Here is a 25,217-nt window from a genome sequence, read left to right as displayed (position 1 = left end):
TGTGTGAGGAAATATGAGACTGGTTTTTAATGGGAGTGACAGTTTTATGACTACATACAGTTCTTTCCATGCTGTCGTAAATAGGAATTCTGGTATTACCAGTGTTTAATTGCAAACAGATCTTATCACCAATGAAAAGAAAAGAAAGTGTTATATATGGGGGACAATGAAATTGTGAAACACAAAATAATCAATCATGCAAGACACTGCCAAAATAGGCATTTAAGGGGGTGGATTTGTGTAGACATGACATTATCTCTGCATTAGATCTATACTGCCACTTGAAAAAAGACCTGTTCACGATAGAAAGTGTTGTAACTGTCATAGAATACGCCCCTCTGCATGTTATGACAATCTGAGAGAAATAGCAATATCATGGCTTGTCCTTTCAACTTTGTTTTAAATGGATATGGAATTTTTTGTCATAAAAAGCAAATATGGGTTTAGCTCCTATGACATTTATATCTCCAATGACTGGATATTTGACAGAAAGGAAAAAATATTATACCAGAATGCTTGATTGCTTTCAGACATCGGGTAATACCCTTGTCAAAAATGACACTTCACTGTGTTTAAAGTAGTGAAACCAATTTGACAGAAGTCATTATGACCAAAATCACATGATTTGTCACAATATAAGGGGTTGCTACATCCATCTCGGGTCACTTTCTTTCTCAGCGGGAGTGCTGCATAACTGTGCATTAAGCTGGAAGCCATGGCTCGTATCCTGTTTCTGTGTCTCTCCCTGGTTGCCAGCAGCTTGGCATTTCCCTCGGATCCTGAGACGTTTGCGGAACCCTCGGATGGAGTGAACTGGGCACTGATTGTCGCTGGCTCCAACACATGGGGTAACTACAGGCATCAGGTGTGTGTCTATGATTTTGAAATGTCCAGCTGGGGTGAAGCGGTTTAGGGAAAGAGATATAATTCAACTCTGAATACAATATGAAGTATCTGTTAACTATGTCCACATATTAACAGTGAAATTTACAAAACCTGAACTTTTAAGACATATGGAAAAAAATGTCATAAAATTGTTGAATCTTTTGTGACAAACGAATTAAAAAAATATTACATTCAATGATGATGGATAGTGAACATCGAGGGCCATTGCTGTTGCGTTCTATCGACTGTGGAGATAATTTCCAGTGTCAATCTACTCGCGTATTCCTTCCGGAGGGTAAAACACCGGGGTAAAACCAGTTACCTGTTTTCTACAATTCTGCTCTGCGCCTACGCGCCCAAAGACGTGTGTACATGTGCTTAGGCATATGCACACACGTCAATGGGGCGCGTACGAATTTTGGGAAACAGGTGACTGTGGTAAAACAGCCAAAACGTCAACTTCTACGTGTAAACGTCACTGACTGGATTGCTTTCGAGTACGGTAATCCATAATAAATGTCGGTAGCCAGGGCGTCTTACACCATAGACAGTAGAGGGGGAAGACCCCTCTACTGTCTATGCTTACACTTGACACAGACAGTGAAGGGGCAAGGAATATTCGATTTCACGGTGCCTTTGGTCGTTGTGTATTGTACGTTACGTGCACAGGCGCTCCTTACCTGGGTCGTCTGCTAAGTATATCGATTTTCGGATCGATCTATTGATCCCGTAGTCGATATGCCCGCCACTGCAACCTAAATACTCACAAGGTGTGCAACACAATCTCTCAAAATACACACCACCCGATTTGTTGACTGGCCGTGCGCTCGCACAAAACATTCACAACTACACTCCCATATATCTAGTTGGATCACAAATTTAACCATCTCCTCAAAAATCACGACGATGAATGTGTTACTCGCGTCATCTTGAAGAAATCGGCCGTGTTATGAGACCAAGGGCAGTGAAATGTGGCCTGCAGAACGATTCTACCATATGATGTAATTTATTCCACTACTGATTGGCTAATCAACGGCCAAAACAAAGGTCATGGCAAGACGTCACTGGTGAAGTATAGTTGAACCAATCAGCAGTGGAAAAAATGACATCATATGGTAGAATCGTTCTGCAGGCCACATTTCACTGCCCTTGGTCTCATAACACGGCCGATTTCTTCAAGATGACGCGAGTAACACATTCATCGTCGTGATTTTTGAGGAGATGGTTAAATTTGTGATCCAACTAGATATATGGGAGTGTAGTTGTGAATGTTTTGTGCGAGCGCACGGCCAGTCAACAAATCGGGTGGTGTGTATTTTGAGAGATTGTGTTGCACACCTTGTGAGTATTTAGGTTGCAGTGGCGGGCATATCGACTACGGGATCAATAGATCGATCTGAAATCGATATACTTAGCAGACGACCCAGGTAAGGAGCGCCTGTGGTTACGTGTACTATTTATGATCGGTGTGCATACTTATTTCGTGCGTTTTCACAGATGCCAAGGTTTCTGCATAGCAACGGTTTAAATCCAACAAGTTGACATCAGTAAATATCACGGGTAAGCGGGGGAGCACAGTCCGCTTCCCAGTAAGAGAAGTACGTGCATTCCGAGAGACAACCCGAGCGTCAAAATCAACAATCATTCTCCTTGCAAACACCTGACGTTGGAGCTAATGACTTGACCTTAGCACAGTCGTTTGGAGAGCTATTCAGCGCTGGGACTATTCGCCCCATAGACGAGTGTACAGAAGCGAGTACACTCGTCTATGGGGCGAATAGTCCCAGCGCTGAATAGCTCTCCAAACGACTGTGACCTTAGATATGGTCATGTGATTGCCGGCGATTCACACTGTATAAATTAAACGGACAGATGTTTGATAGCAAAAAAAAAAATCCAAAAAAAACCAAAAAACAAAGAAGAAGGCCGCCAAAGACAGAAACAGTTTTGACATTTTTATTAAAAATAGATGTCAGAACTATGTATTGGTTGCACAGACAAACAGATAACATGAATAAGGCCTTATTGAAAAGTTGGAGTCACCTGACTCACTGCAGACAATTATGCTAATTTTGCGGAAGCGCTTCCTGTTGTGAGGAGAGTATACACATTGAGGCAGAGTGGTGCAAGGGAAAGTCCGAACAAGAATGGCGACGATTATACTCTTCAGTTTTTCCCTTCTTGTTTGCGCGTTTGCATCGCCCTTGGACCCAGAAGTGTACGCAGAGCCTTCGAGCGGCGTCAACTGGGTTATAATCGTTGCAGGATCCAATGGATGGTACAACTACAGACATCAGGTAATACATTACGAGTGACGTTGTGTCAAAACGTCCGCGCTCCGCACTGACGCAACTGGTGAATGTTCGGTACATCTATCCGTTTGTTGACATGTCAGCTATATACCATTGTACGGAGCGTAATCATAGCCTAAGGACTGTGCGTAAGCTTATGATATCCAATTCGCACCGCTGTCCAACGCAAATGCCCGGCGCAAGTGTAACACAGCGAGATTCGTTCAGGAGGTTATTATGGTATACCGTTGCATGCACAGCATGGTACGCTAGACGGGACTAGACTACAGTGCTTTTAAGTCCAAATCCGCGCGCCCAATTATTTTTTCAAGTTTGTTTCCGGGTATCTCTTGGTCAATGTCTTCTTTGTCTTCTTGATCAGTTTTAACAAATTGTTTTAGAAAATCTATCGGTGGTCATGCCTCTCAGAGCAATACATCAGTATACACTAGATCAAAGATGCAGGCAAGCGTTTGATTCAGAGAAATCGCCAAGATTTACAGTCCACAGCGCGGCGGGTGATTTGTACATCATGATGTACCACTCGTTATCGAGTTTACAAAGTGGTTACAGCTATCATGAAACATGGCAGCTTGCACACGACTGATGGTGATTCCAAATATACCATTACCTCTGGAAGAAAAAAATCAATAATTATGATGTTTTAGAGTGTGATTTATTAGAGTGTGTATAGTAGTTTTTTCTGATAACGCCCTATAAATTGTGCACCATTGAATAGAAAATGATAGATTTTGTTTCGGAGAATTTGCAAGAAATTTAGGCATGCAAAACCTGCACTGAAATCTAAACTTCGAAAGTCAAACTTGTTGCTGATAATGAAGCTATCAGAAATAATTGTTTATGTTGCAGATACTTCTAATTATATATGTAGAACACAAAAACACAATTTTAACACTTCAAGTAATATATATATATATATATATAATATATATATATATATATATATATATATATATATATGTATGTGTGTGTATGTGTGTGTACGTATGTACGTATATGTATGTATGTATGTATGTATATATGTATGTATGTATGTATGTATGTATGTGTCACTCTAGGTGACCTTCAGAAGATTATAACTACCCCAAAATGTAGAGCTTTCTTTGTCATGCAATGATTTCACTTTTTGTTTGTTTGCTCCCAAGTGTGACAGTTTGTCTTGGCTTACTTTTATCAAAGGGGCAGTTTGCTTACTTAAGGGGGAGGAGTTTGGTAACATGCCAAACCTGGTACCATTTCACACAGTTGTTGAAAGTAATAGCCGTGTGTGGCATGCTCATAAATTTTTTAAGTATCTTATATCGTGAAGTATTTTTTGATCACTGTTTATCATGTGAATCACTCGGGAAATTTTGCAGTATCATCATGCTGTATGGTGGAGATTTGTTAACCTACAGTAGCTGCATACAATACTGTGCTTTTTCCAGAGCTTAATTTGATTAGAACACTTCACGAAATGTAAGGCAGTTTTACTTTTTGCATGTGAACTCTGACCTGGCTGCATTACTCCACGTTTGTGTAAGTCGTAGACTTGTAAGAAACTGTCAATATCCAAATAACAATGGGGAAATACCCAAAGGCACAATGCTGTTCGGAATGTCAGAGTGAGAGAATTTTCATGATGTGAAAGTAGACAACTTGTCCCTCTGATATAGTATCAAGTTTACAGTTCCCATTTTGACATAGAAGTATTACTCCAGCTCACAGGTTAGAATATATACTGCACCTCAATAGGAGTACAGCTTAAATGTAATAAACAACACATGTCTACTGTATATTTCAAACAAAATTGGAGGGCAGACAAACTGGTAGAGAAATCAAAACCATGGTTTGTCCTGACTGGTTTTATCACTAAGAAACAGGCTTTTTTACAATGTGCAAGAAATGTCTACATTGTTGACATGTGACCTGTAATTCATCATGTGACTCTAATGTAGGTCACATGATTACATCAGGTGCTTTTCACATGAGGATACTCTCCATGCTTAATTCATAGGAAAACACTTACTGGCCATTGAATTCCTGGCGTATATCTCACATGACATGTTCAGGAGGTTTTGACCACCATGACTTGACAATTTTCAATGGTTGTTGTTTGTCTAGCAATACTTAACAGACAGATTTGAAATCCAAAAATAGTCAGCTGGAAGAAAAAAAAAAGGGAGAGAGCTAATTTTGGGCAAGACTGGTTGAATTAAAATTTTAATAAAATATATCGTTTAAAGCCCAGCAGACCTTGGTCGCAGCGTTAAAAATGCTATAGTCTTTCACCTCGATAACGAAAAAAGTAGAATTAATTTTTTCTTGCAGGTCTACATGACTTAGTCTTCACCACTGTCTTATCTGAAAAATATAGTACAGTCAAAATTTAAGTGTTGCATAGCATTAAAGATTAGGCAACATATATGAGAAAATTGAAATTTCAGACAAAGATGTGTTAGGGAATGTTGAAATACAAGAAAGTTTTAAGGGGACTCACCGTCTCAAACTCCTGTATTTTATTTGTTGAACAAGATGGCAATATTTATTAGTATTTTGATTGAAAATTCTTCAAGTATTCAATATTACAGGGACTTCTTTGCTTAGTAGAACTGTATCTGCACCTTACATCATTCTTTTCTGTGTCCATATTTCTTTTTTTCACAGGCTGATGCTTGCCATGCGTACCAGATTGTTCACAAAAATGGCATTCCAGATGAGCGTGTAGTCGTCATGATGTACGATGACCTTGCACAAAATCCCCAGTAAGTCTCTATATTGAGCATATTAAGGGGGTGCTGCACCCAACACAGCATATTTTGCTCAAAAATCATGTTTTTGCAAATATTCATTCAGTTTAATTAGTATGTTAACCCAAGATTAAAATGTTGGTGGGACTCGCCTTTCAGCTTGTCAAGCAGTAGTAAGTTTCTTGATAAAGAAGTGTTAATTTATGCAAATGAATGCAAATCACCCGATTTCCTGGCTTCTTTTTCCTCCCAATTTCAAAATTTCCAAAGAATTCAACTCCACTCTGGCTGGGTCAAATTTTCTAAAATGTTCACATTATATTCTTTAAATGCTCTTTAAAAAAACAACTATTTTGTTTGACAATAAAAATCTTATATTTTAAATAAGAGGCATTTGAATACACCCACTTCATCGTTCGATTAGACTACTGCTACCATACTAAACTTTAGAGTCTCTGCTTTTTGAAAATATATAGTATGAGGGGGTTTCCTTGTCATCTTTGATGAGAGATATTGCTTTGAAAAAAAACTCTGTTGGCAACATGCAGCTCCACCTAAGTCGAAATTAGTCATCAAAATTCAAAATGTACAAAATCAGTTAGGGTGAGGAAGAGGGTGTTGTCTTGGTCAAATATTATAAAATAGCCATTTAGCATGACAATTGGTATTGTAATTTGCATACTCTATTGTGTTAAAATTCTTTTCAGTTCAATAGTTTTAACTTTACACACCTTGAAAAAAAGATTGCCTATCTACTAGCTGCCCCTGAAACTGACCTCTCCAAATCCCTCATACTTTGAGGAGAATCGTTCAGTTATTGTTTAAGCATTATGCCACTGTATTTCATATACACACAATACATTTCAGCAAAAAAAAATGTGTCAGTGTCACATCCCATTGTCTTCGTGTGTCATCTTTGATCAGCAGATAAAGGTCAATGGATAAAGTACACTGAATTGCAAACTCTAGGTAGATAATTAATTTGCAGCGTAACAAGAGCTACACTGTATGATCCCGTTGTAAAACTAAAGAAAATTATTTATGTGCTTATTTTTGAGTCAGGTGTGACATTACCGTAGTATATTTTTTTATTTGTACTGTAGCTGTTGCACTGCCCTCATTTCTTCACTGAATTGATTCATCATGTGATAAGCTACGGCCAAAAATAAATATCCACACAAAAAATAAACTACCATTGCGGTTATGCAGAGTCTTGGTTTTGTCCTGATATTTGTTTTCTTTCCATAAAATTTGAGTAAAATTGACATTATCACGCTTCTTTCATTTCCCCATAAAATAAAATCTTGATTATGCACCCTTTTCTCAGTATTACTGGGCATAACCTTTTAGTAGATATATGAGGAAGTTTCTGTGGGTTTTTACTCTGACAGGCTATATTTTTTGATTCCAATGATAACTGAATAAAAATATTTTCCACAGTGACGTTAATGCCAGACTCACTTTACATTGTACAAAGGGGTTTCGTCAACATCACATGTTTATCAAAAACAATTTTATTTAACCTGGGTTGCAAAAACAATTGACACCATTTAGAGGGATCTATAATTTTCTGTATTCCTAGTAAGCCGGCCAAACCCTCATATGTTATGAAAAATGAGAAAAGGTCACCTAGCCAGAGAATTAAAATAATTCTTCCGTAAAATCTGCAGTGATTCCAATGGACCTACGTGTTTGGTGTACTGGTCCAGTTACTGAGCTCAGCTTATTTGCCTGGAAATTCTTTTTATGGAGCGTTTCAGTTGGTAAACAGCGAAAATAAACCGTAGCAGTACAAGAATGAAAACAATTGTGCAAAAGATGAATTGTTGCTGTGTTTCACAAATTTCAGTTTCAGTGCACGCGAGTGACTCACACAAAATATCAGGAAGTGAAAGGGTTTTTCAAGACTGTTGAATGGCCATGAGTCATGCTTCATCATTGACACATCTTTACTTTCGTTTTCTTTTTCCATTACGAAGGAATCCAACACCGGGAATCATCATTAATAGACCCAATGGTACTGACGTATATCATGGAGTTGTTAAGGATTACACCGCTGAAGTAAGTTCGCATAACATGTTAGTCTTCAGTCCAGGATCTCTCCATCTCTGCCGCACTAAAACGCCAGAGAGATCATAGACTACATAGGCTTTGACTGTCAAATGACTGTGTGAGTCAGTGTTTCTGCTCCCTTCTTTTTCAGATGATGCAGAACAGGCAAACTGTAGCAGAATACGACATCAGAAATTACAAACGAAGAATACCCCTCCGTGTAACTTTATATCTGTTCACCCTCTATTCCCTATAAACAGGTCCATACTCACCACTATGTTGGCCTAAACCATGTTGGTCAAAGGCTATAATTGGACTTTTGCAGTAGGGTTGTGTCAAAATTCAATGCTTAATCTACCGGTACAGTGTCAATGGTTGAAGTTGCTGGATGTGAAAATCCAGCCTTTGTTGGTGCTTTACGAGAAGTGTCGATCGTAGAATGTTTCACAATTATCGAAATTCCATTTGGTGCCAAGACTAGCTGTGATCATTCAGTATTTTGTAGAATACTCAAAATCTTACTCATTTATTGGTTTCCAGGACAGTTAATCGCCACCTTGGCATTTTACCCTTAAGTTAGCTAGGTCATTTAAGGACACTTAATTCCCCTAACCTATCCCAAACCATAGACCTAATCAGTTGTTGTATGTCTGTGGTCTGACTCTTCTTATTATACCGGTGTATTTAAAATGATAGACAAATTATGTACCCATAAGCTATATATATACCACATGCACTTTTCCTTCAGCCTATAACAAGATACACCAGCTGCGTTTTATTTTCAAATAATTTAAAATATTGAAGGTTATTGTGTTTTATGTCAGGAGTTTAATACACACTGTACAAAACAAACTTTTTATCGTTAAATCCTTCAAGGATATAATCAGCCAAAAAAATTTAATTGGTTATTAAATGTATCGTTTTTGCATGAGTGTCGGCTTTTTTGTTTTGATGATTCTGTTGATATGAGACCCGTTCTCTCAGTCCTCCTGATCGGTACACCCACACTCTCAATGCCAATGAAGGATACATCGTTCAAGCTGCTGAAATTTTCCCTGTGGAATAAAGTTTACTGTTATATCAATAGCACCTGTGTACTGTATGATAATGTAAGCCATTATTCCCTATCTGAGTGGTCCTAACTCACATCAATTTCCCAAGGTCAAGCCAGCATAGTACAGACACCCAGTATCAGGCTAACCAATGGCATTCAACACTGCAATTCATGTGTATGTGTCATTTCTACAACTGTTACTTATGCCAGATGATATTTACAATTTATTCTAGGATGTTACACCACAGAACTTCCTCAACATTCTGCAAGGCAATGCAGCGGCAATGTCCGGAATTGGAAGCGGAAAGGTCATTGCTAGGTCAGTATTTGCAATACTTTACTTCTGTCAGAATATTCAAATCTCTGTGTATCGAGAGTTCCCTATTTCAGTCAACTGATTTCATGTCCATCATGAAAAAATGTTTGGTCTGTGTGCAAAATCCAAATGATGAGACATGCTATTCTGCTATGAATCATGAGCAGACAAATCTGACTGATGTATGCTCTGTTGTTCATTCTTATGCAAATAAAGGTCGGTGGAAATGCTGATTGTGTACCATATACAGTAGTTGCCATGGAAACTGTGCTGGGGACATGATGCGTTCGGCAGAGGCCATTGTATTCCGAATTTTTTGGTCCTGTCATTGTTGTCTCTGTCAAATGCCTGTCAGGACATTGCCATCCCCTTTTAGTTTTGTACATGAGTTGGATTTCAAGATCTGATACTGAATGTACAATTCTATCACTTCATATTTCAGTTTTACTGTCAAGCAAAACAGGCAGGTTTTCTTCTTTTATTTAATTTAATTTATATACTGATTTGTTCCAGTGGACCAAATGACCATGTCTTTGTAAACTTTGTTGACCATGGTGCACCAGGTATTGTTGCTTTCCCAGCTGGAGGTGAGGTAAGGAACACCAACAAATAAACCCTGGGTGTTATCTGCCACTTTAAAATCTGCAGCATATTTTGTGCCAAAGATTGTTTTAAAGTTGGTTTCTTAGTTGGAATCACTTATATTACTATTTTGCTGATTTTACAAGCTGTAATGACTATTGATGAGACGTTAATTCCTTTCCAGATTTCAAGTTCATATTAACATAAAGAACCTGAAATGCAGTGTTAGAGTTCATGGCATGAAACTTTCCTTCCCTGCCTAGCCCATTTCAATATGTTAGTGTGGCAAACATGGCTAAATTCCACAATGTGGTGCAAGTGGGGTACTTTCTGAATTGGAACATTGAGAGCACACATCATGCTAATAGGCAGAGATTAGAATCCATGTACAACACCGAAGGAGCCGACTTAAAACAACTGGCAGCCACCGGAAAAACAAGAATATCATGTGTATTCTTGTATGGCTACATCTGAGGAAACAGTTTTAACTTTATTAGACATTGTTTTGCTTTTTTCCATCTCAGTTGCATGCCACAGATCTGAACAATGCCATCCAGAGTATGTACCAACAGCAGAAGTATGCCAAGGTAATGGTTTTCAGTTCCTTTTTCAGAATAAAAAAGAACTTTAAAAATCTAGTTGAGTATTAATGCAGTCACAGTGTTCCCTCTGAGGTTTCGAGAGGGTGCGCAACTTGAGGTACGCCTGATTGCCTCACAGCTGGGTCCGTTCATGTATATGCTAATTTATTTAGGTACGTCACAACGAACAATGAAGGTTGGTGGCAACTGCGCCGCCAACAGGCGCTAAACTCGAAACGAGGAAGTAAAATCTATGCTGAGATTGCACATTTCGCCCCAAGTTATTGTTTCCAAAACTAATACCGAAATGACAGACTAAAGTTGCGCAAAACATGAAATTTCGCTGCGAGAGCAGTCAGAGACACTGCGCAATTAGCGTGCAAATAAGCCTTAGCGAGAACACTGGCAGCAACTATGTGCACTATTTGTACAATGGTACATTAATTCCAGTTTGTTGCTTGAAGCTCTTTGCTGTTATAACGGCCTAAGATATTATGACCAGTTTGATTTTGGAAGCCAACAAAATAAAAGAGAAATGTAAATTGTGTGTCTTTGGTAATTAACTCTTTGTGGAAATTCAGTAAGGGTTAATTAAAAAAAAATTAAGCTACAGTGAGATAATTTTATCCACACAAGACATTGATGGTAACAAAGCTATTTCTGTGATCTGATTTGTCAGTTCGTAAAATTGGTCATCATGTGTTGGTCTGTGTAACTATGAGGGAAAGGGGAAAATATGATACACAAATTCTTTGTGTAGGAAATAAAAACTTCAGTTTCTTGTCTGTAAATCATAGATTTTGTTAGTCCCCGCGGACGAAGTCCGGCGGGGACTTATAGATTGGGTCCCGTCTGTGCGTCCGTCCGTCCGTCCGTCCGTCCGTCATCAACAGTTTCTCAGACACTGCTAAACCAATTTCGTTCAAACTTGGCACAAAGGCATAGCACTATGACCTACAGATGCACGTCGATTTATTTTGTGATACGATCCAATATGGCCGCGAGGCGGCCATTTTGTTGCGATTTTTCATGTCTTTGGACCATAACTCAGACATCCTTGAGCAGATTCTGTTCAAACTTGGCACAAAGGCATAACACTATGGCCTACATATCCATGTCAAATTATTTTGCGATACGATCCAATACGGGCGCGAGGCGGCCATTTTGTTGCGATTTTTCATGTCTTTGGACCATAACTCATACATCCTTGAACAGATTCTGTTCAAACTTGGCACAAAGGCATAACACTATGGCCTACATGTGCATGTCAAATTATTTTGCGATACGATCCAATATGGCCGCAAGGCGGCCATTTTGTTTGCGATTTTTCATGTCTTTGAACCATAACTCAAACATCCTTGAACCGATTCTGTTCAAACTTGGCACAAAGGCATAACACTATTGCCTACATATGCATGTCAAATTATATTGCGATACGATCCAATATGGGCATGAGGCGGCCATTTTTTTGCGATTTTTTCATGTCTTTGAACCATAACTCAAACATCCTTGAACTGATTTTGTTCAAACTTGGCACAAAGGCAAAGCACTATGGCATACATATGCATGTATCAATTAACCTTGTTATAGGATCCAATATGGCTGCAGAACTGCCATTTTGTTGGAATTTTGCATGTCTTTGAAGCGTAATTCAAAGGTCATTACACCCATTTTGTCCAAACTTGGCACAAAGATCAAGCACTATGGCATACATATACGTGTCAATTTACTTCGTGACATGTTCCAATATTGCTGCCAGATTGTCATTTTTTTCCAATATCGCTGCCAGATGGTCATTTTTGGATTTTTTCATGTCTTTGAGGCTTAATCATATGCAAATATTCCTTAACCAATGTTGTTGAGACTTGGTACAAAGATAAAGTACTATGGCATACATATGCATGTCTACTAATTTTATGCTATGATCCATATGGTCAATAGACAGCCATTTGATTTCAATTTCGGTGTGATTTTTTTATGTCTTTAAAACATAAACATAGGTCACTGTCTTGATGGACTGATTTTGTTCAAACGTGATACAAAGATAAAATACTATGGCTGCATTCTTGTGCACATTAATTTGTTTCATTCTATGATCCGAAATGGCTGATTACAACAACATACCCGATCCCATACCATTTCGAAAATTCCACCAAACCATGTGTATAGTATGTGCCATCATGACACTAGAGGCAGTGAGGGCATCGTTATGTGTGATGTAATCAAAAGTTCCTTCAGTTGTCATTACCGGCAGAGATGAGTCATTTATTGAACGTTCCTCAGATTACTTTATTATGCAAGTCACAGGCCTGATGCACCCGTTGCATCAATGTCATTCCACAGCTACCTAGACCACAGCTACCTAGACACCAAAGATTATAACAAAATGGACAAGCGGGGACTGTGTCATCAACGATGACTTGTTTTCTCGCAGATTACACTTTACTTTGAAGCATGTGAATCTGGTTCAATGTTTGAAAATCTGCTGCCATCGAACATCAATGCCTTTGCAACGACTGCAGCCAATGCTGAGGAGTCATCCTATGCCTGCTACTTCGACGCCGAACGAGAGACCTACCTCGGTGATGTGTACAGTGTCAAGTGGATGGAAGACTCTGATGTGGTAGGTCATAGTTCAAAGGTAGAAGTTTGAAGTCTCGCTGAAGTTTCAGCCATGTAAATTTCATCGTGATGGAACTCTGAAAAGCGGTGCATGTGTGCGTTTTGTATGGCATTAGCACACTGCCAGTAATACACAGTGGCAATTTTAATTTTGTACCAACTATGAATGTTTTCATCGTCATCATGACAATCAAGAATTTTATATCCTATTGCATCCTGGTAATTATTTCTTTCTGTTGGACTGGAAACATAAAGTACTATCTGTCAAAGATGAGGTCACCTCTCAGTGGCTTGATGACATCTAATATGTCACTGCTGCCTTCAGCTTGTACCTCTTTCACTAAGGCTTCCCCTATCATAATCCAACACTGACCCCCCCCATTATTATCCAACACTGACCCCCCCATTATTATCCAACACTGACAGGAGGATCTGACTACCTGGACCCTGCAGCAGCAGTTCCAGATTGTCAAGCAAGAAACCAACACCAGCCACGTCATGGAGTACGGAGACCTCTCAATGGGTTCGTTGGTGGTTGATGAATTCCAAGGCAGTCAGAACCCATCACCAAAGCAGAAGGCCAAGCCATACCCACGTGTACCTGTAAGCTGCATTTCACATCCTTGTTTTCTGTTTTGCATTTATTTTTCACGGACAAAAAAAAATTTTGGCACCACAAAGCAAATAAAATGCATATGAGTAAAGCTTTTAAATTTTATACTCTATAAATAGACTAGTACATGTACTTTGTACTCGTCCATGCTAAATTAAATTGATGTGCCATCACCCCCCCCCCCCCCCAAAAAAAAAATTCTTTTGAATTCAAGAATATTTTACATATTATATTTACAGGTATAGAGCTGATACAAAGAAATTTCAAAAAATTCTGATTGAACCCAAAAATGTTCATCGGTGAGACGGAACACCGATGTGCACAATTAACTTACAGAATTTACATTTAGTTGTCAGAATATAACTGACCTTTTCAGATTCTCACCAGTGACCAATTTCACATAGCTGTTTCCGAATAATTGTCACTTAACTTAGGTCTGGTCACTGATGAAAAATGTTGTCGGTTTTGTTATTGTCACAGCTCGACGCTGTACCAGCACCTGATGTCCCCATGGCAATCCTGCAACACCGTCTGACAGCATCCAAGTCAACCAAGGAGAGGCAAGGCATTGTCCAGGAGATGAGCAAATTATTGGAGGTAAGAAGTAACACACAGTAGATTTCAGTCTGATAGACCGCTACTTTGGTATTTGGCTGATGCAACAAAATTTCCCGGAGAATTCTACATACAGAAATTCGTAGTGGAGATGTCTAGTTTCACTTCCAGGCTGTACATTGTATTAAGGATTTCTCTTTTACTGCCAGCATTCAATTGCTAAACCATTAACAGTTCCTTTCAGTGTATTTCTCATCTTCCCTTTTTTGAAAACAGCTGCGTTCCATGGTGACCGACACCGTGAGAAAGATCGTTGACCTTGCCACCGACAGCTCCGCCCAGGCTGACAGAATTGTCAACACCAAGAAAACCAAACTGCAGAGCCATTACTGTTACAAGGCTGTCGTCAGACACTTTGCCGACAACTGCTTCAGTCTCAATACAGTGAGTAATTTGAACATATTATTACGGATTATTAAGTCGTGGATTATCCAAATTAATCATGCGACCCTTTCTTTACAAATGAATGATGAAGAAGCTAGTCTTCAGCTTGTCAGCTAACAAGCTTGCACCTTAATAACCAAAAAATATATAAATATTTTGGAACTTAAAGGTACATTTCTTTCACAAATTTACGAATTCAAGACAGAAGAAAACAGATGTATAACAGGAAGTTTCATTTTCCCATAGCATATGCTGGACTGAATGATCTCTCACTAGAGGGTGCTGTCTGCGCTCCCCCTCCTTGTGAGAGTGCCCTTGAGCGACGGATCTTTCAGTCTAAGCATATGGCTGAATCATTCAAATGTTACAACATTGTTATTTCATTGTATCCAATCTTTCCATGTACTGCTCAAACTGGCTCATTACCATTCTGTTAGGCTAATTTTTTTCTAACAGTCTATATAACTTTGTATGAAAATTTATCTCTGATCAGAATGACTATCCCCTGCGCCATCTGTACGTCTTTGTCAATATGTGTGAAGAGAGAGTGCCAGTCGTCAGGTGAGTGCGTACTTCAAAGTGTCCTGTTTTCATAATTCTACAAAGTCATGTTTCACGACAATGCTGTGATGCTTTCTTTTACATAACTCCGTGATTGAAAATTACTAGATTCCGTGAAAATGTGTACTCATGCAAATAAAGGTGAACTTTAACCTGAAAAATGATCAAGCTGATCAGTTGTCTCTCAGAAGTGATATTCTGGACTCAGTCTACATCCCATAACAGAATCACTTGTACCAAAAATGGACGCAGTTTATGTCCCGTTACAGAATCATTCGTACTTATAATGAATGATGACATAGTCTCTTCTTTGGCATATTTTGCCCCAAACAAATAATTGGAGGAAATATTCTGAAAGGGAAGACCGAAGAAAATCGGATCAATTTCATAAAATCACCATAATCCTAGGTGGTCCAGTTGCTTCACTAAACCATGGAAAGCCCCCTAAGAAAATCCAATTGCTTTCTTACAGAAGATTTTACAGTCAAGTGAGCATCCTCATTCATGTTTTCAAATCTTTTCTTTTCCATTTGTTCAGAATGACGGAAGCCATGGACAGAGTGTGTGGAACACAGCTTGCCAAGTTTATGAAGGGTATCTACTAAGTCAATCACAGTGTAACTGTGCAGTAGTTATACGTTTCCCAAGTTCAAAAGTAACTATGCAAAAATAAAAACACAGAAACAAATGAACAATTTATGCTAGCGGAGGACAAACTTTCTTTCAAATCAAGTTGAGCCATTTTTGTGAACTAACATTGACATGGAAAAGTGAGAAACATCTTGGAGAGTTTCATGTAACTTGAGGGGCATTTATACATAAGCCTAACTTGCAACCTTTACATTATAAGTGTGTTTTCCAATCACCTTTGACCTCTCACCCATGGTTGCTTGAGGTCACTGAAAACAAAGTGTGCCTCGATAATAGAGTTCATATTACAAGCTTGACAATGATCTGCTGAGAAGTTCCATGATGTACGGACACCACAATTCTGATTTAATTGCGTGAACAATCCAAAAAGTGCTGCATTTCTTTCTCTCTTTTTGCTTCTTGCCATAATATAAATTTTGTGCAAAATTGGCCTTTGTTTTTAATTTTTTGAAGAAAAATGTGCATATTAGAGCGTACATCTGCAAAATACATATCAATTAAACAACTCCAATAGCATTTAAATTAAGATATCTGTCGCAACCAGTTGATGGCACAGCAGCCAAAATTTCGGCAAACTATTTTTATATTCTAAGAACATAATCATTATGATACAAATTTCATATTGTAAATGTAAGTCTGTTTTTATATCCAGTCTTTTAGATCTTTCTAATTTGTATGGTATCCATGGTTCTAGTGTTGGCCAAAGCCAACGCACCATGCTGTGCAATGTCATATCTTACAAGGGTCAGGTATGGACTGTAACATTTGTCAGTCGACTGAATGAAGTGATACTGTTATGAGATAATCAGTGAGCACTGTACAGATAAAATTGTTCAGTATATCCAAGAAATAAAATTGATGCTGCTTACTCTATGTGCTTTGCATTGGTGAGATTCTTTGAAGGGTGAAAATCTGGGAGCATAGATGAACGAGAGGATGAGATGGTGGTATAATAATAATAATAATGGGTTCTTATATAGCGCTCATATCCACAAGTTCATGTGATCAAGGCGCTTTACAATTATTATTACCCCTGGTCACTGGACCTAATATGATACCACTCAACTCCCTGGGGAGCAAACAACAGCTCACATGTGAAGCCAATAAGCGCAGCAGAGCTAAACGCACACATTACAACCACTGTCCTACCAGGTACCCATCACTCCTGGGTGGGGAGAAGCAATGAGGAATAAAGTGCCTTGCTCAAGGACACAACACCATAGCCATGCCAGGGCTCGAACTCACAATCCTGTGATCGTGCGTCCACTGCGCTAGCCATTTGGCCATGGTGCCTCCCCACCGATACATGGCACTCACGTTTGCAAATGCACAACTTTTCCCAAACTGATCTGAAAGTTGGAACCAGAGAAGATGAGAGTCTATTACTAGTGCCAAGATTCTGACTCTGATATGGCATGTATTCAGTGGCATACACATTCATGGCCAAAACATGGGAGCACCTGAGGTTCAAATATAGACTCCAGTATCATGCTATTTTTTCGCATTCTGATCCCAATACTGAAATCATTCTAAGGCCAAAAAAAATAAATTGTGCTATTCCGATAACATGGTTTTCAAAAATAGGGTAGGTAGGTCGGCAGGGATTTTGTTTTTCCAAAATATTTTTATTTTTAAATATGCACTTCTCAGGGGTTCAGGGCGATCAAACACAGGCCACAACATTTCCAGAAAAACGTATCATACATATAAAAGGAATTAAAACATAAAAGTCCTCGTTCAAGCAAAAATCAATTGCCAGGTAAGAAACATGTGATTTGAAGGTTTTTTTCTTTCTGTTTTTTTTTTACTTCCGTGTTTACGTAGCTCTAAAAAGTTTACGGTCGGCAGGCAAAAATAGTTATTGGAACAGCACAATTTTTTTTCTTTGGCCTAATATGAAAAGTTTCCACAATTTCTATATTGCTTTAAAATAATCTAATTTCTTATCAGATATTGTAGTAAAAACTGTCATTGACTCTTGAGGAAATATATTCCATTTGATTGAACTAGTAATATGCCAAGCCAGGCAATCAGGAAGGTGAAGTGGCCAGATGTAATTGGAAAGCGCCCTCTAGGGGCAAACATACATGCAAGCTGTTTAACTTCAGAGGCGTAGATATTACTTGCAATGATATGCTATTACTTTCGATGACATAAGATTGTCTAAAGGTATTGGAAAGGGTGAAAGTGGCAACCAAATTGCTAGAGTGTCCATAAATTACCATAGGATCCTTACATAGCATTCAAACTTCAATTCTAGGTTTTACCTTCCATAATGATGGGTGAGTGATTTTTTGATGCCTTACAAAACATATTCATGGTGCAAACATTACCAGTTGGTGTGAGAATAACAGTGATACATTTGCGATATAGCACCATTGGTACATCTGTGAGCTCTCAGAGAAAGGGTATACCACTTGGCTTTGACCAGTTTATTCTACAATGTGTGCCCTATATAGCTATCGTTCGTGTATATGTATGTTGTGGACTGGTCAAAATCTTGTTATATTGCTGAAATATCTTATATTATTATGGAAGGCGACATTCAAAACTTTGTCTTCCTGTAAAGTATACGCAGTATTTAAATGAACACAAAAAGATACCTTTACAGGTTGCTCAGTGCTGATGCAAATTAGTACAGTCAGTGTGGTGATACTCGCTGTAGTTTGACATAAACAGACACAAATTTGAAACTGAAACCATCGTATGCGAGAGAGTGCTCTGGACTAACTCAACACTAGATTTCCGTTTCAAAGTGATAGTGCACCTACATGCAACAAAATCTGTCAGTCAGTCAGTGAGATCTGTGAAAAGTTGTGTTTGTGGCTGGTGCAGCGAAAGGGTGTACATCTTTAAATGATGAGACAAACACAGACAATGTAGTTTGAGACAGTGACCTTTATCTTTGAACAATTCTTGACACGATAACTACATGGAGTGTGACCTAGACAATTGCAGAACACACAGATCACTAAATGGATTGTGGGAAAGAGGCAGGGATTTTTTTTACACATAAACATTACTACAGAATCAATCAGACACATCAAACAGTGAAAAAACGATGAAAAAACACCGACATGAATCCAGGTGTCAACTTGTAAACTTACGAGACTCCCCTAAAATAAGCCTAGGTGTCATCTGGTAAACTTTTGAGACTCCCCTAAAATAAGCTTCCATTTGATGAATTGAAAATCAAAAAAATACCAGATTACTTTGCAGCAAAAACACAATCTGAAGTTATTCTGGGTAATCTTCCCGGGATAAAATTTCTCCAAAGTAGAACCTTGGCTCCCTGGTGACTGTGTTTTAAAGGGACAAAGTCGGCCATTTTTCATGAATTTTGTTTAATGCAAAATACTACTTATATTGTTTGACATGTTGAAAGATCCTGAATAAATGGGTGACCATGCATATATTCGACCCCGGTTTTAGACACGATACATGAAACCATTGCGAACTCAATTAATGGTCATGACCATTAATTCATTTTTGCGATGGTTTCATTTAATTTGTCTAAAATCGGGGTCTTATATATGCATGGTCACCTATTTATTCAGTATCTTTCAACATGTCAAACAATAGGTAAGTAGTATTTTGCATTAAACAAAATTCATGAAAAATGGCCGACTTTGTCCCTTTAATGTCTGTCAAACTGATGCATTTCTACTGTTCTCAATGTTGTAGTGAACCAAATGTTAAATGAGCAGGAGATTGTCATCATCAAGCAACAGATATGCTTTTATGTACTCTGTGAAAAAAAATTAAATCCCAATGAGCTCTGAGGTAAACTCAAAATGAAGGGCTGAAAAAACCTGTGTAGAATATCTATAACATTCAGGAAAGCTATTCTGTTCTCGATCTCACCGAAAGGGGAGGGGAGATCAACAGGGAGAACATACAATTGCTGATGTCGTGTAAGCCTCAGACTGATTGGTTGAAGTAATGCACAAATCTTGTAAGCCTCAAACTGATTGGTTTAAGCAATGCCCGAAAGTTGTAAGGGAAAGACTAGTTGGTCGAAGAAATGTATGCATTTTTGACATTGTTATACACATTAAATTTGATTTCAAAGTTTGCCTTTGCTCATCACAGGATTATTTGGTTTCAAATTGCTCTGTCAACTTTGAAGTTCTAGGAAAAGCACTGAGCAGAATTGAAGTTTTGCAAATTGCACATGACATTAGCCTTACACTGGTACAAAAATTTATAAGCCATTGGTGAAATCTTGAAATCTGACAACCATTATTTATCATACTCAGAGGGGGGTAATGTTTCTGCTTTCATCTCTGGGAGAAGAGGTCAAAGAATGATGGATGACATGTTTTGGGGTATGATGAGGTTAATGAATGAATGACCCTAGGTTTGAGAAAAAAACTTTCGCAACTAACACTCCCATGCGGGATGATGCATCAAAATATTGATTAAACTATAAATATGTACGGGAGTGCCTACTGGTATTCTTTGGTCAGCCTTTCCTCATTTAACGCTGTGCATTTCTTTGCAATTTGACCGTTAAAGTTTGAACCTTTGCTTCAAAATTGTCAACAAAAGGCTGTAAACTTCAGTTTGTCCTGCTACTGACGATTCGTGACTATGTTTTATCCCATTTGAAATAAGCATGGCTGGAAGCCACAACTGATTTTACTCACAAGGGAGAGATTAACATAGAAAGATCAGGTACTCTACATTGAGTAATAATGATCGTTAAACAGCAGTTGTGTGAGAACGCTGCTATAAATTCATCCTCAAAACTTGGAAGATTTTCTCATCCGTCCCCCTAAAGATGTTCATATATTAACCAACACATGTAATTAACAAATGAAAAAATCAATTTGAATCAATGAAACATCTTGGAAGTACAATGTAATTCTCTTCAGTTAAAATTGAGCTTCTTTTTCTTAAGGTAATTTAAAAACAACAAACAACAAAAAGTTCATGGTTTTTTTACAACTATGCTTGTTACTCATCTCTGGTATTATTAAACCACAGAGATTAAAATTGCCTATATGAGCCAGAAGGATTTAAACTTCATGTTGAAAAGGAAATTTTCATCAATAAGTTAGAGAAACTGGTAAAATCCTGTTATATCGCCCCAAAGCACAGAAGATTAACAGCAAAAAATTCAACAAGGAAACAAAGAAACAATGATTTTTATAGATATTATCATAATACACTGATTAGCATTTGTTTTGTATCTGTCTCTGTTATTTCTATGCCAAACAAAGAAATTACCTTGGCATAAATCTATCATATTTTTACTACAAAGATTTGTTTTAATTATTTCTTACATGATCTTTCATTTTCTGTTAATAAATGCGTATAAACCAAAATAATAATAATTTACGGTTCTTAAAATATACAAAACTGATGAAAAATATAGTTAGTAAAATACCTTAACAGCTTCCGTTTCTCTTCTGAAATCCATGAGCACAGTATTGTTACACTAAAATCACATTAGTGAGCCATTTGGTATAAAGCTGTCTATATTATGACTACTTTTCATTAAAATCAAGAGATAAATGGAAAGAAGAAATAGCCAGCATTATGGTGTACATTTAATGGTGACAAATTTGCATGAATGGAATGATTGGTTGATTAGGCCTTCATGGATTACTGTAAAAACCCTATCATTTGGACCAGAAAAAAATAATTATGATTTTAAATAATCAAATAATTTGGAAATCAACATTTGAACATGTCGAATTATTAGAGATTTCCACTTTTTTGACAGTTCATAAGTGATATGCTTACCATCTTGGATGACTGAAGCATATAAAGGTGACTTTCCTGAAGTCCCAATTTACACATATTCTGTGCAGTACATTGTATTGTTCTCTGTATATTATCAAAAATAAATTCTTCAAAATAGTTTGTCATGATAGCTTGGTCGAATTAATAGAGATTGAGAAAGTCCCAATTTCCATCTGTGGTCGAATTGATAAGTATAAAATAAAGTTACATTTTGAGGAAAATATAGGATGGTAGAATTAAAAGAGTGGTCAAATTGATGGGGTTTTTACGGTAATTACCAGTGATTTTTGAACACCTGTGAGTACTATTTTTATAACAGAAACACTACGGTGTGTGGTGGACTTGTTGGATGCAAGTGATATAGGTAAAACAGACGGTGAAATGTTGATTACCAAAATTTGTTGTTGAAGATGAAAATTATGGAAATAAATAATGCACTTATACAAATGAGTAATCTCATTCTGAAGAATGGATCATGAAGTTGCAATTTCCGTAGACATTCCATCAGTTTCTAGTCTAGGCTGTGGGCATGTCATACCCGCACACATGTTGTATTAGCTCCAATAAGTCTACCTCTCTGAAGTGATGATAGTCTTCACCAGTGTTCCAGGTGAAATTCTGAAAACTTGGTGATTTGAAGAAAACCTTTTCACTTCCATCATCATTAACTATACTAAAGAAATCTGACCACTTGTTTATATGTGTGTATTAAATAAAGGTTTCAGTTACTCATTTGACGGTTTCAAAATTTTGATATTCAACATTCAGCGGAACAATATCAAAGACAAGAGCATTTCCATAATTAGAAATGGATTTAATTGAGACGGTCAGACTCGAAAGACACAACACAACAGAGACCACAAATTTTCTAATTCTACAGTTGATATATGAGTTGTAAGCACATTTTCTGTATGACCAGCATTTGCCAACAGGTTCACAACACGGCTTATGATCCAAAAGACTTAACGACAATTGCTGTAAGTTCTTGACAGAAGGGGGTTGGAAGCGGACTTACTGTACACACAGGTGTGAAGGGAAAGATGAACGAACATGGACACAAAAGCACACACATACATACACACACTCACTCACTCACACACACACACAAACACATACACACACATTCATTTATTCACAGATACAAATACACATACAAAGCATGGATGATATGATGTTTGAGAACATGCCGGCTGATGAAAGGAACCATTGAGCGGAAAAGGGCTGGCGGGAAAAAAAATGATGTAACTGGTGGAGTAACACACCTCGCCTTTGCCCATGCCTCTTGGTTGAATTCACGTTTACTGAGGCACTCCTTGGCCCATACTGCCAACTAACAAGGTACTGTAACATGCTCCACTTAACAGACACCCCTGTGTGGTCAATGTACCACTGGAGGTATCACCACCACTGTATGATGTTGGCATGGACTGGTCAACTCTCCATGAAGCACGCATCCTCAAATAAATACACAAGTTGCATTAACACGGAAACAAATAAAAAGCTGGTTGTCGAACTAGTTAAAGAAACATTCTGGCAAGCCAAGTTCAAAGGATTACTCTCTATTATCCCTTATCTCTGACGAAAAGTTTGCAACGAGGCAAAAGTTGCCCTTGTCAAAACAGGAACATGACATTTCATTTCATTTCATTGAAATGCAAATAAAAGCCTCTAAACAAAGGACAAGTGATATTACACCTAAAAAAAAAGACAGCCTTGAAAATCTAAAACTCCCAAAGAAGTTCATTAGTTTTAGTGTTATGGCAGTTACATAGACTTCATATGTAGTATAAGTACACAACTTCTAATATTTCAAATGTTACTTGGCACAGGCTACAATAACAGTGCATGGCACCATTTGTTAACCATTTTTTTGTTTTAAATATACTCCGAAACCTGCAAAAAAAAAAAAAATATTGGCCCCAGAGACACAACCCGCACCATCTATTATAATCCAGTGATAAACGTGTTATTTTAAAAAACCATAGAGATGGCATTATGATAATAATAGTAATAATCGTAATAATATTTATGATAAAAATCCGTCCTTTATGTCCATTTGAAATCATAAGATAATAGTTTGGCAGGACAATTGCTGATGTCAGCTATCCTACATGCACTGTATTCCTCCGCTGTACAAACTGAAACAGAACAGAATCCTATGAGCCCCCAACCCCACCCCTCCTTCTTGTCCTGTTTCCTATCAACCATGTAATTGTTTCCTAACAACTACATATATAGTTGAGAGAAATCAATACCGGCTTATAAAAATGTTAAATTTAAAATTTTCCATAATATTGTCCTGATCCTGGAGTATTGCAAAAAAAAATTTTTTTTTCAAGTTTCAAGTCTCTGTATCCTCGGATCTTATTCTTCAGAAGACAAGTTGTACGTCAAATATTGCAACTAAGGGAAATATTTCTTTGCGCTTTATGCAGTCGAAATCAAAAGTTTGCGTCTGCAACATCCAGGAGGTTTCTCTTCAATTCCAACGGCACGGAAGTTTCCGTGTGTTTTTCCATCTCCATTGCTGATAGCATATCGTCATTGTATGCATTGAAAAAAAGAAAATCCAGACACAGCTCTCGCATGCGTCTGTCACCACTTTTTGCACTTTAATATTTCTTTCCGCCTTTCATTCCCACCCGCTCTCTGCTGTATTCCGAGTTCTTTCCGTGCCCAACACCTTGCGCCGGCACCTGACGCTTCCTGTTCTTTCGGAGTTTTGCCATGTCCTCCCCGAAGACGTCTCCCGTTCGCAGTGCGGAGATCAGGTCGTCAAATTCACCTTGGTCCTTGTTGCCTTTGTTACCCTGTTTGCCTCGACTGGCTTTCCTCAGTCTTTCCTTCTCTAGTCGCTGTGTCAGGGAAAAAGACAGTTAACAGGGTTCATGGTTAATCTATGTTAAAGAAACGATCTTTGAATGTGAGAGAGACTTGAGCAAATTATGACTACAAGTGTCACTTCCACGCCATTACTCTTTTTCTTCCGATGGAGCTACAGTTCAGTTTAGCCAGAGAGAAGATGATCGGAACAATTTTACAAATAAACCCCATGGGGGGGGGGGGGGGGGGGGGGGTGTCAAGTTGCTTCAAAACGCTTTAAGACCCCTACCCTAATCTTTTCATGATGAAGACTGACCTAGATTTTTTCAGGTGTGCCTACAGTTCAGAGTTACCTGACTGAATCCAATGACAATATGCTAAATTTTCAACTAACTTCTACTTTGTAGATCAAACAAACATGTCATGTAATTTGATAATTCATCAGGTATCCATTACAGAATAATGCACCTCGGGGACAGATATTCGGACTGTCAAAATTTTACAATACCTTTGTTATTTCACATTTTAAAGCTCTTGGAGTAAGAGCAATTGTCGCTATCTTAGTGTTTTGAAAATCAAAAATTTCATTTTCCCCCTTAACACAAGGATGACGGCTATTTTGAATAGCAAATATCGGTAAATGTCAGGTAATTTATTTCTAGTACCAAAACTTTGCACAGTGACCC

General features: G+C 38.0%; 2 protein-coding genes across 5 annotated transcripts in view; one reads left to right on the top strand and one right to left on the bottom strand.

The window, feature by feature from the left end:
- The first annotated feature begins 602 nt into the window (after positions 1-602).
- Positions 603-16,830, top strand: LOC139149554 (legumain-like). 2 transcript variants are annotated; one of them, XM_070721372.1, is made up of 12 exons: positions 603-865; positions 5,844-5,941; positions 7,906-7,987; positions 9,266-9,351; positions 9,862-9,940; positions 10,455-10,517; positions 12,946-13,134; positions 13,560-13,736; positions 14,227-14,343; positions 14,578-14,745; positions 15,239-15,306; positions 15,845-16,830. In XM_070721372.1, exons 1-12 carry the CDS (start codon positions 716-718, stop codon positions 15,909-15,911), a joined length of 1,344 nt encoding a protein of 447 aa, XP_070577473.1. In that variant the 5' UTR covers positions 603-715; the 3' UTR covers positions 15,912-16,830. The 2 variants fall into 2 exon arrangements, with proteins under 2 accessions (XP_070577473.1, XP_070577472.1); XM_070721371.1 differs by lacking the exon at positions 603-865 and adding an exon at positions 2,910-3,182.
- Positions 16,831-18,837: 2,007 nt separating this feature from the next.
- LOC139149553 (disheveled-associated activator of morphogenesis 2-like) overlaps positions 18,838-25,217 on the bottom strand; it is a 62,363-nt gene continuing 55,983 nt past the window's right edge. For all 3 annotated transcript variants that reach the window (XM_070721369.1, XM_070721368.1, XM_070721370.1), the window contains exon 25: positions 18,838-24,563. In XM_070721369.1, coding sequence (XP_070577470.1) covers positions 24,321-24,563 — 243 coding nt within the window. In that variant the 3' untranslated portion in view covers positions 18,838-24,320. The remainder of the gene's footprint in view (positions 24,564-25,217) is intronic.

The sequence above is a fragment of the Ptychodera flava genome, chromosome 14, assembly GCF_041260155.1.
Source record: "Ptychodera flava strain L36383 chromosome 14, AS_Pfla_20210202, whole genome shotgun sequence".
Taxonomy (NCBI): domain Eukaryota; kingdom Metazoa; phylum Hemichordata; class Enteropneusta; family Ptychoderidae; genus Ptychodera; species Ptychodera flava.
Note: the sequence above shows the minus strand (reverse complement) of the source record. Positions and strands in the feature narration are given on the sequence as shown.

Excerpts from the sequence above, each read along its gene's own strand:
- LOC139149554 (XM_070721372.1), top strand. The coding sequence starts at position 716 with ATGGCTCGTATCCTGTTTCTGTGTCTCTCCCTGGTTGCCAGCAGCTTG. Across the intron at positions 9,941-10,454 it reads CTTTCCCAGCTGGAGGTGAG|TTGCATGCCACAGATCTGAA; the intron begins GTAAGGAACACC and ends TTTCCATCTCAG. Across the intron at positions 14,344-14,577 it reads AGATGAGCAAATTATTGGAG|CTGCGTTCCATGGTGACCGA; the intron begins GTAAGAAGTAAC and ends TTTTGAAAACAG.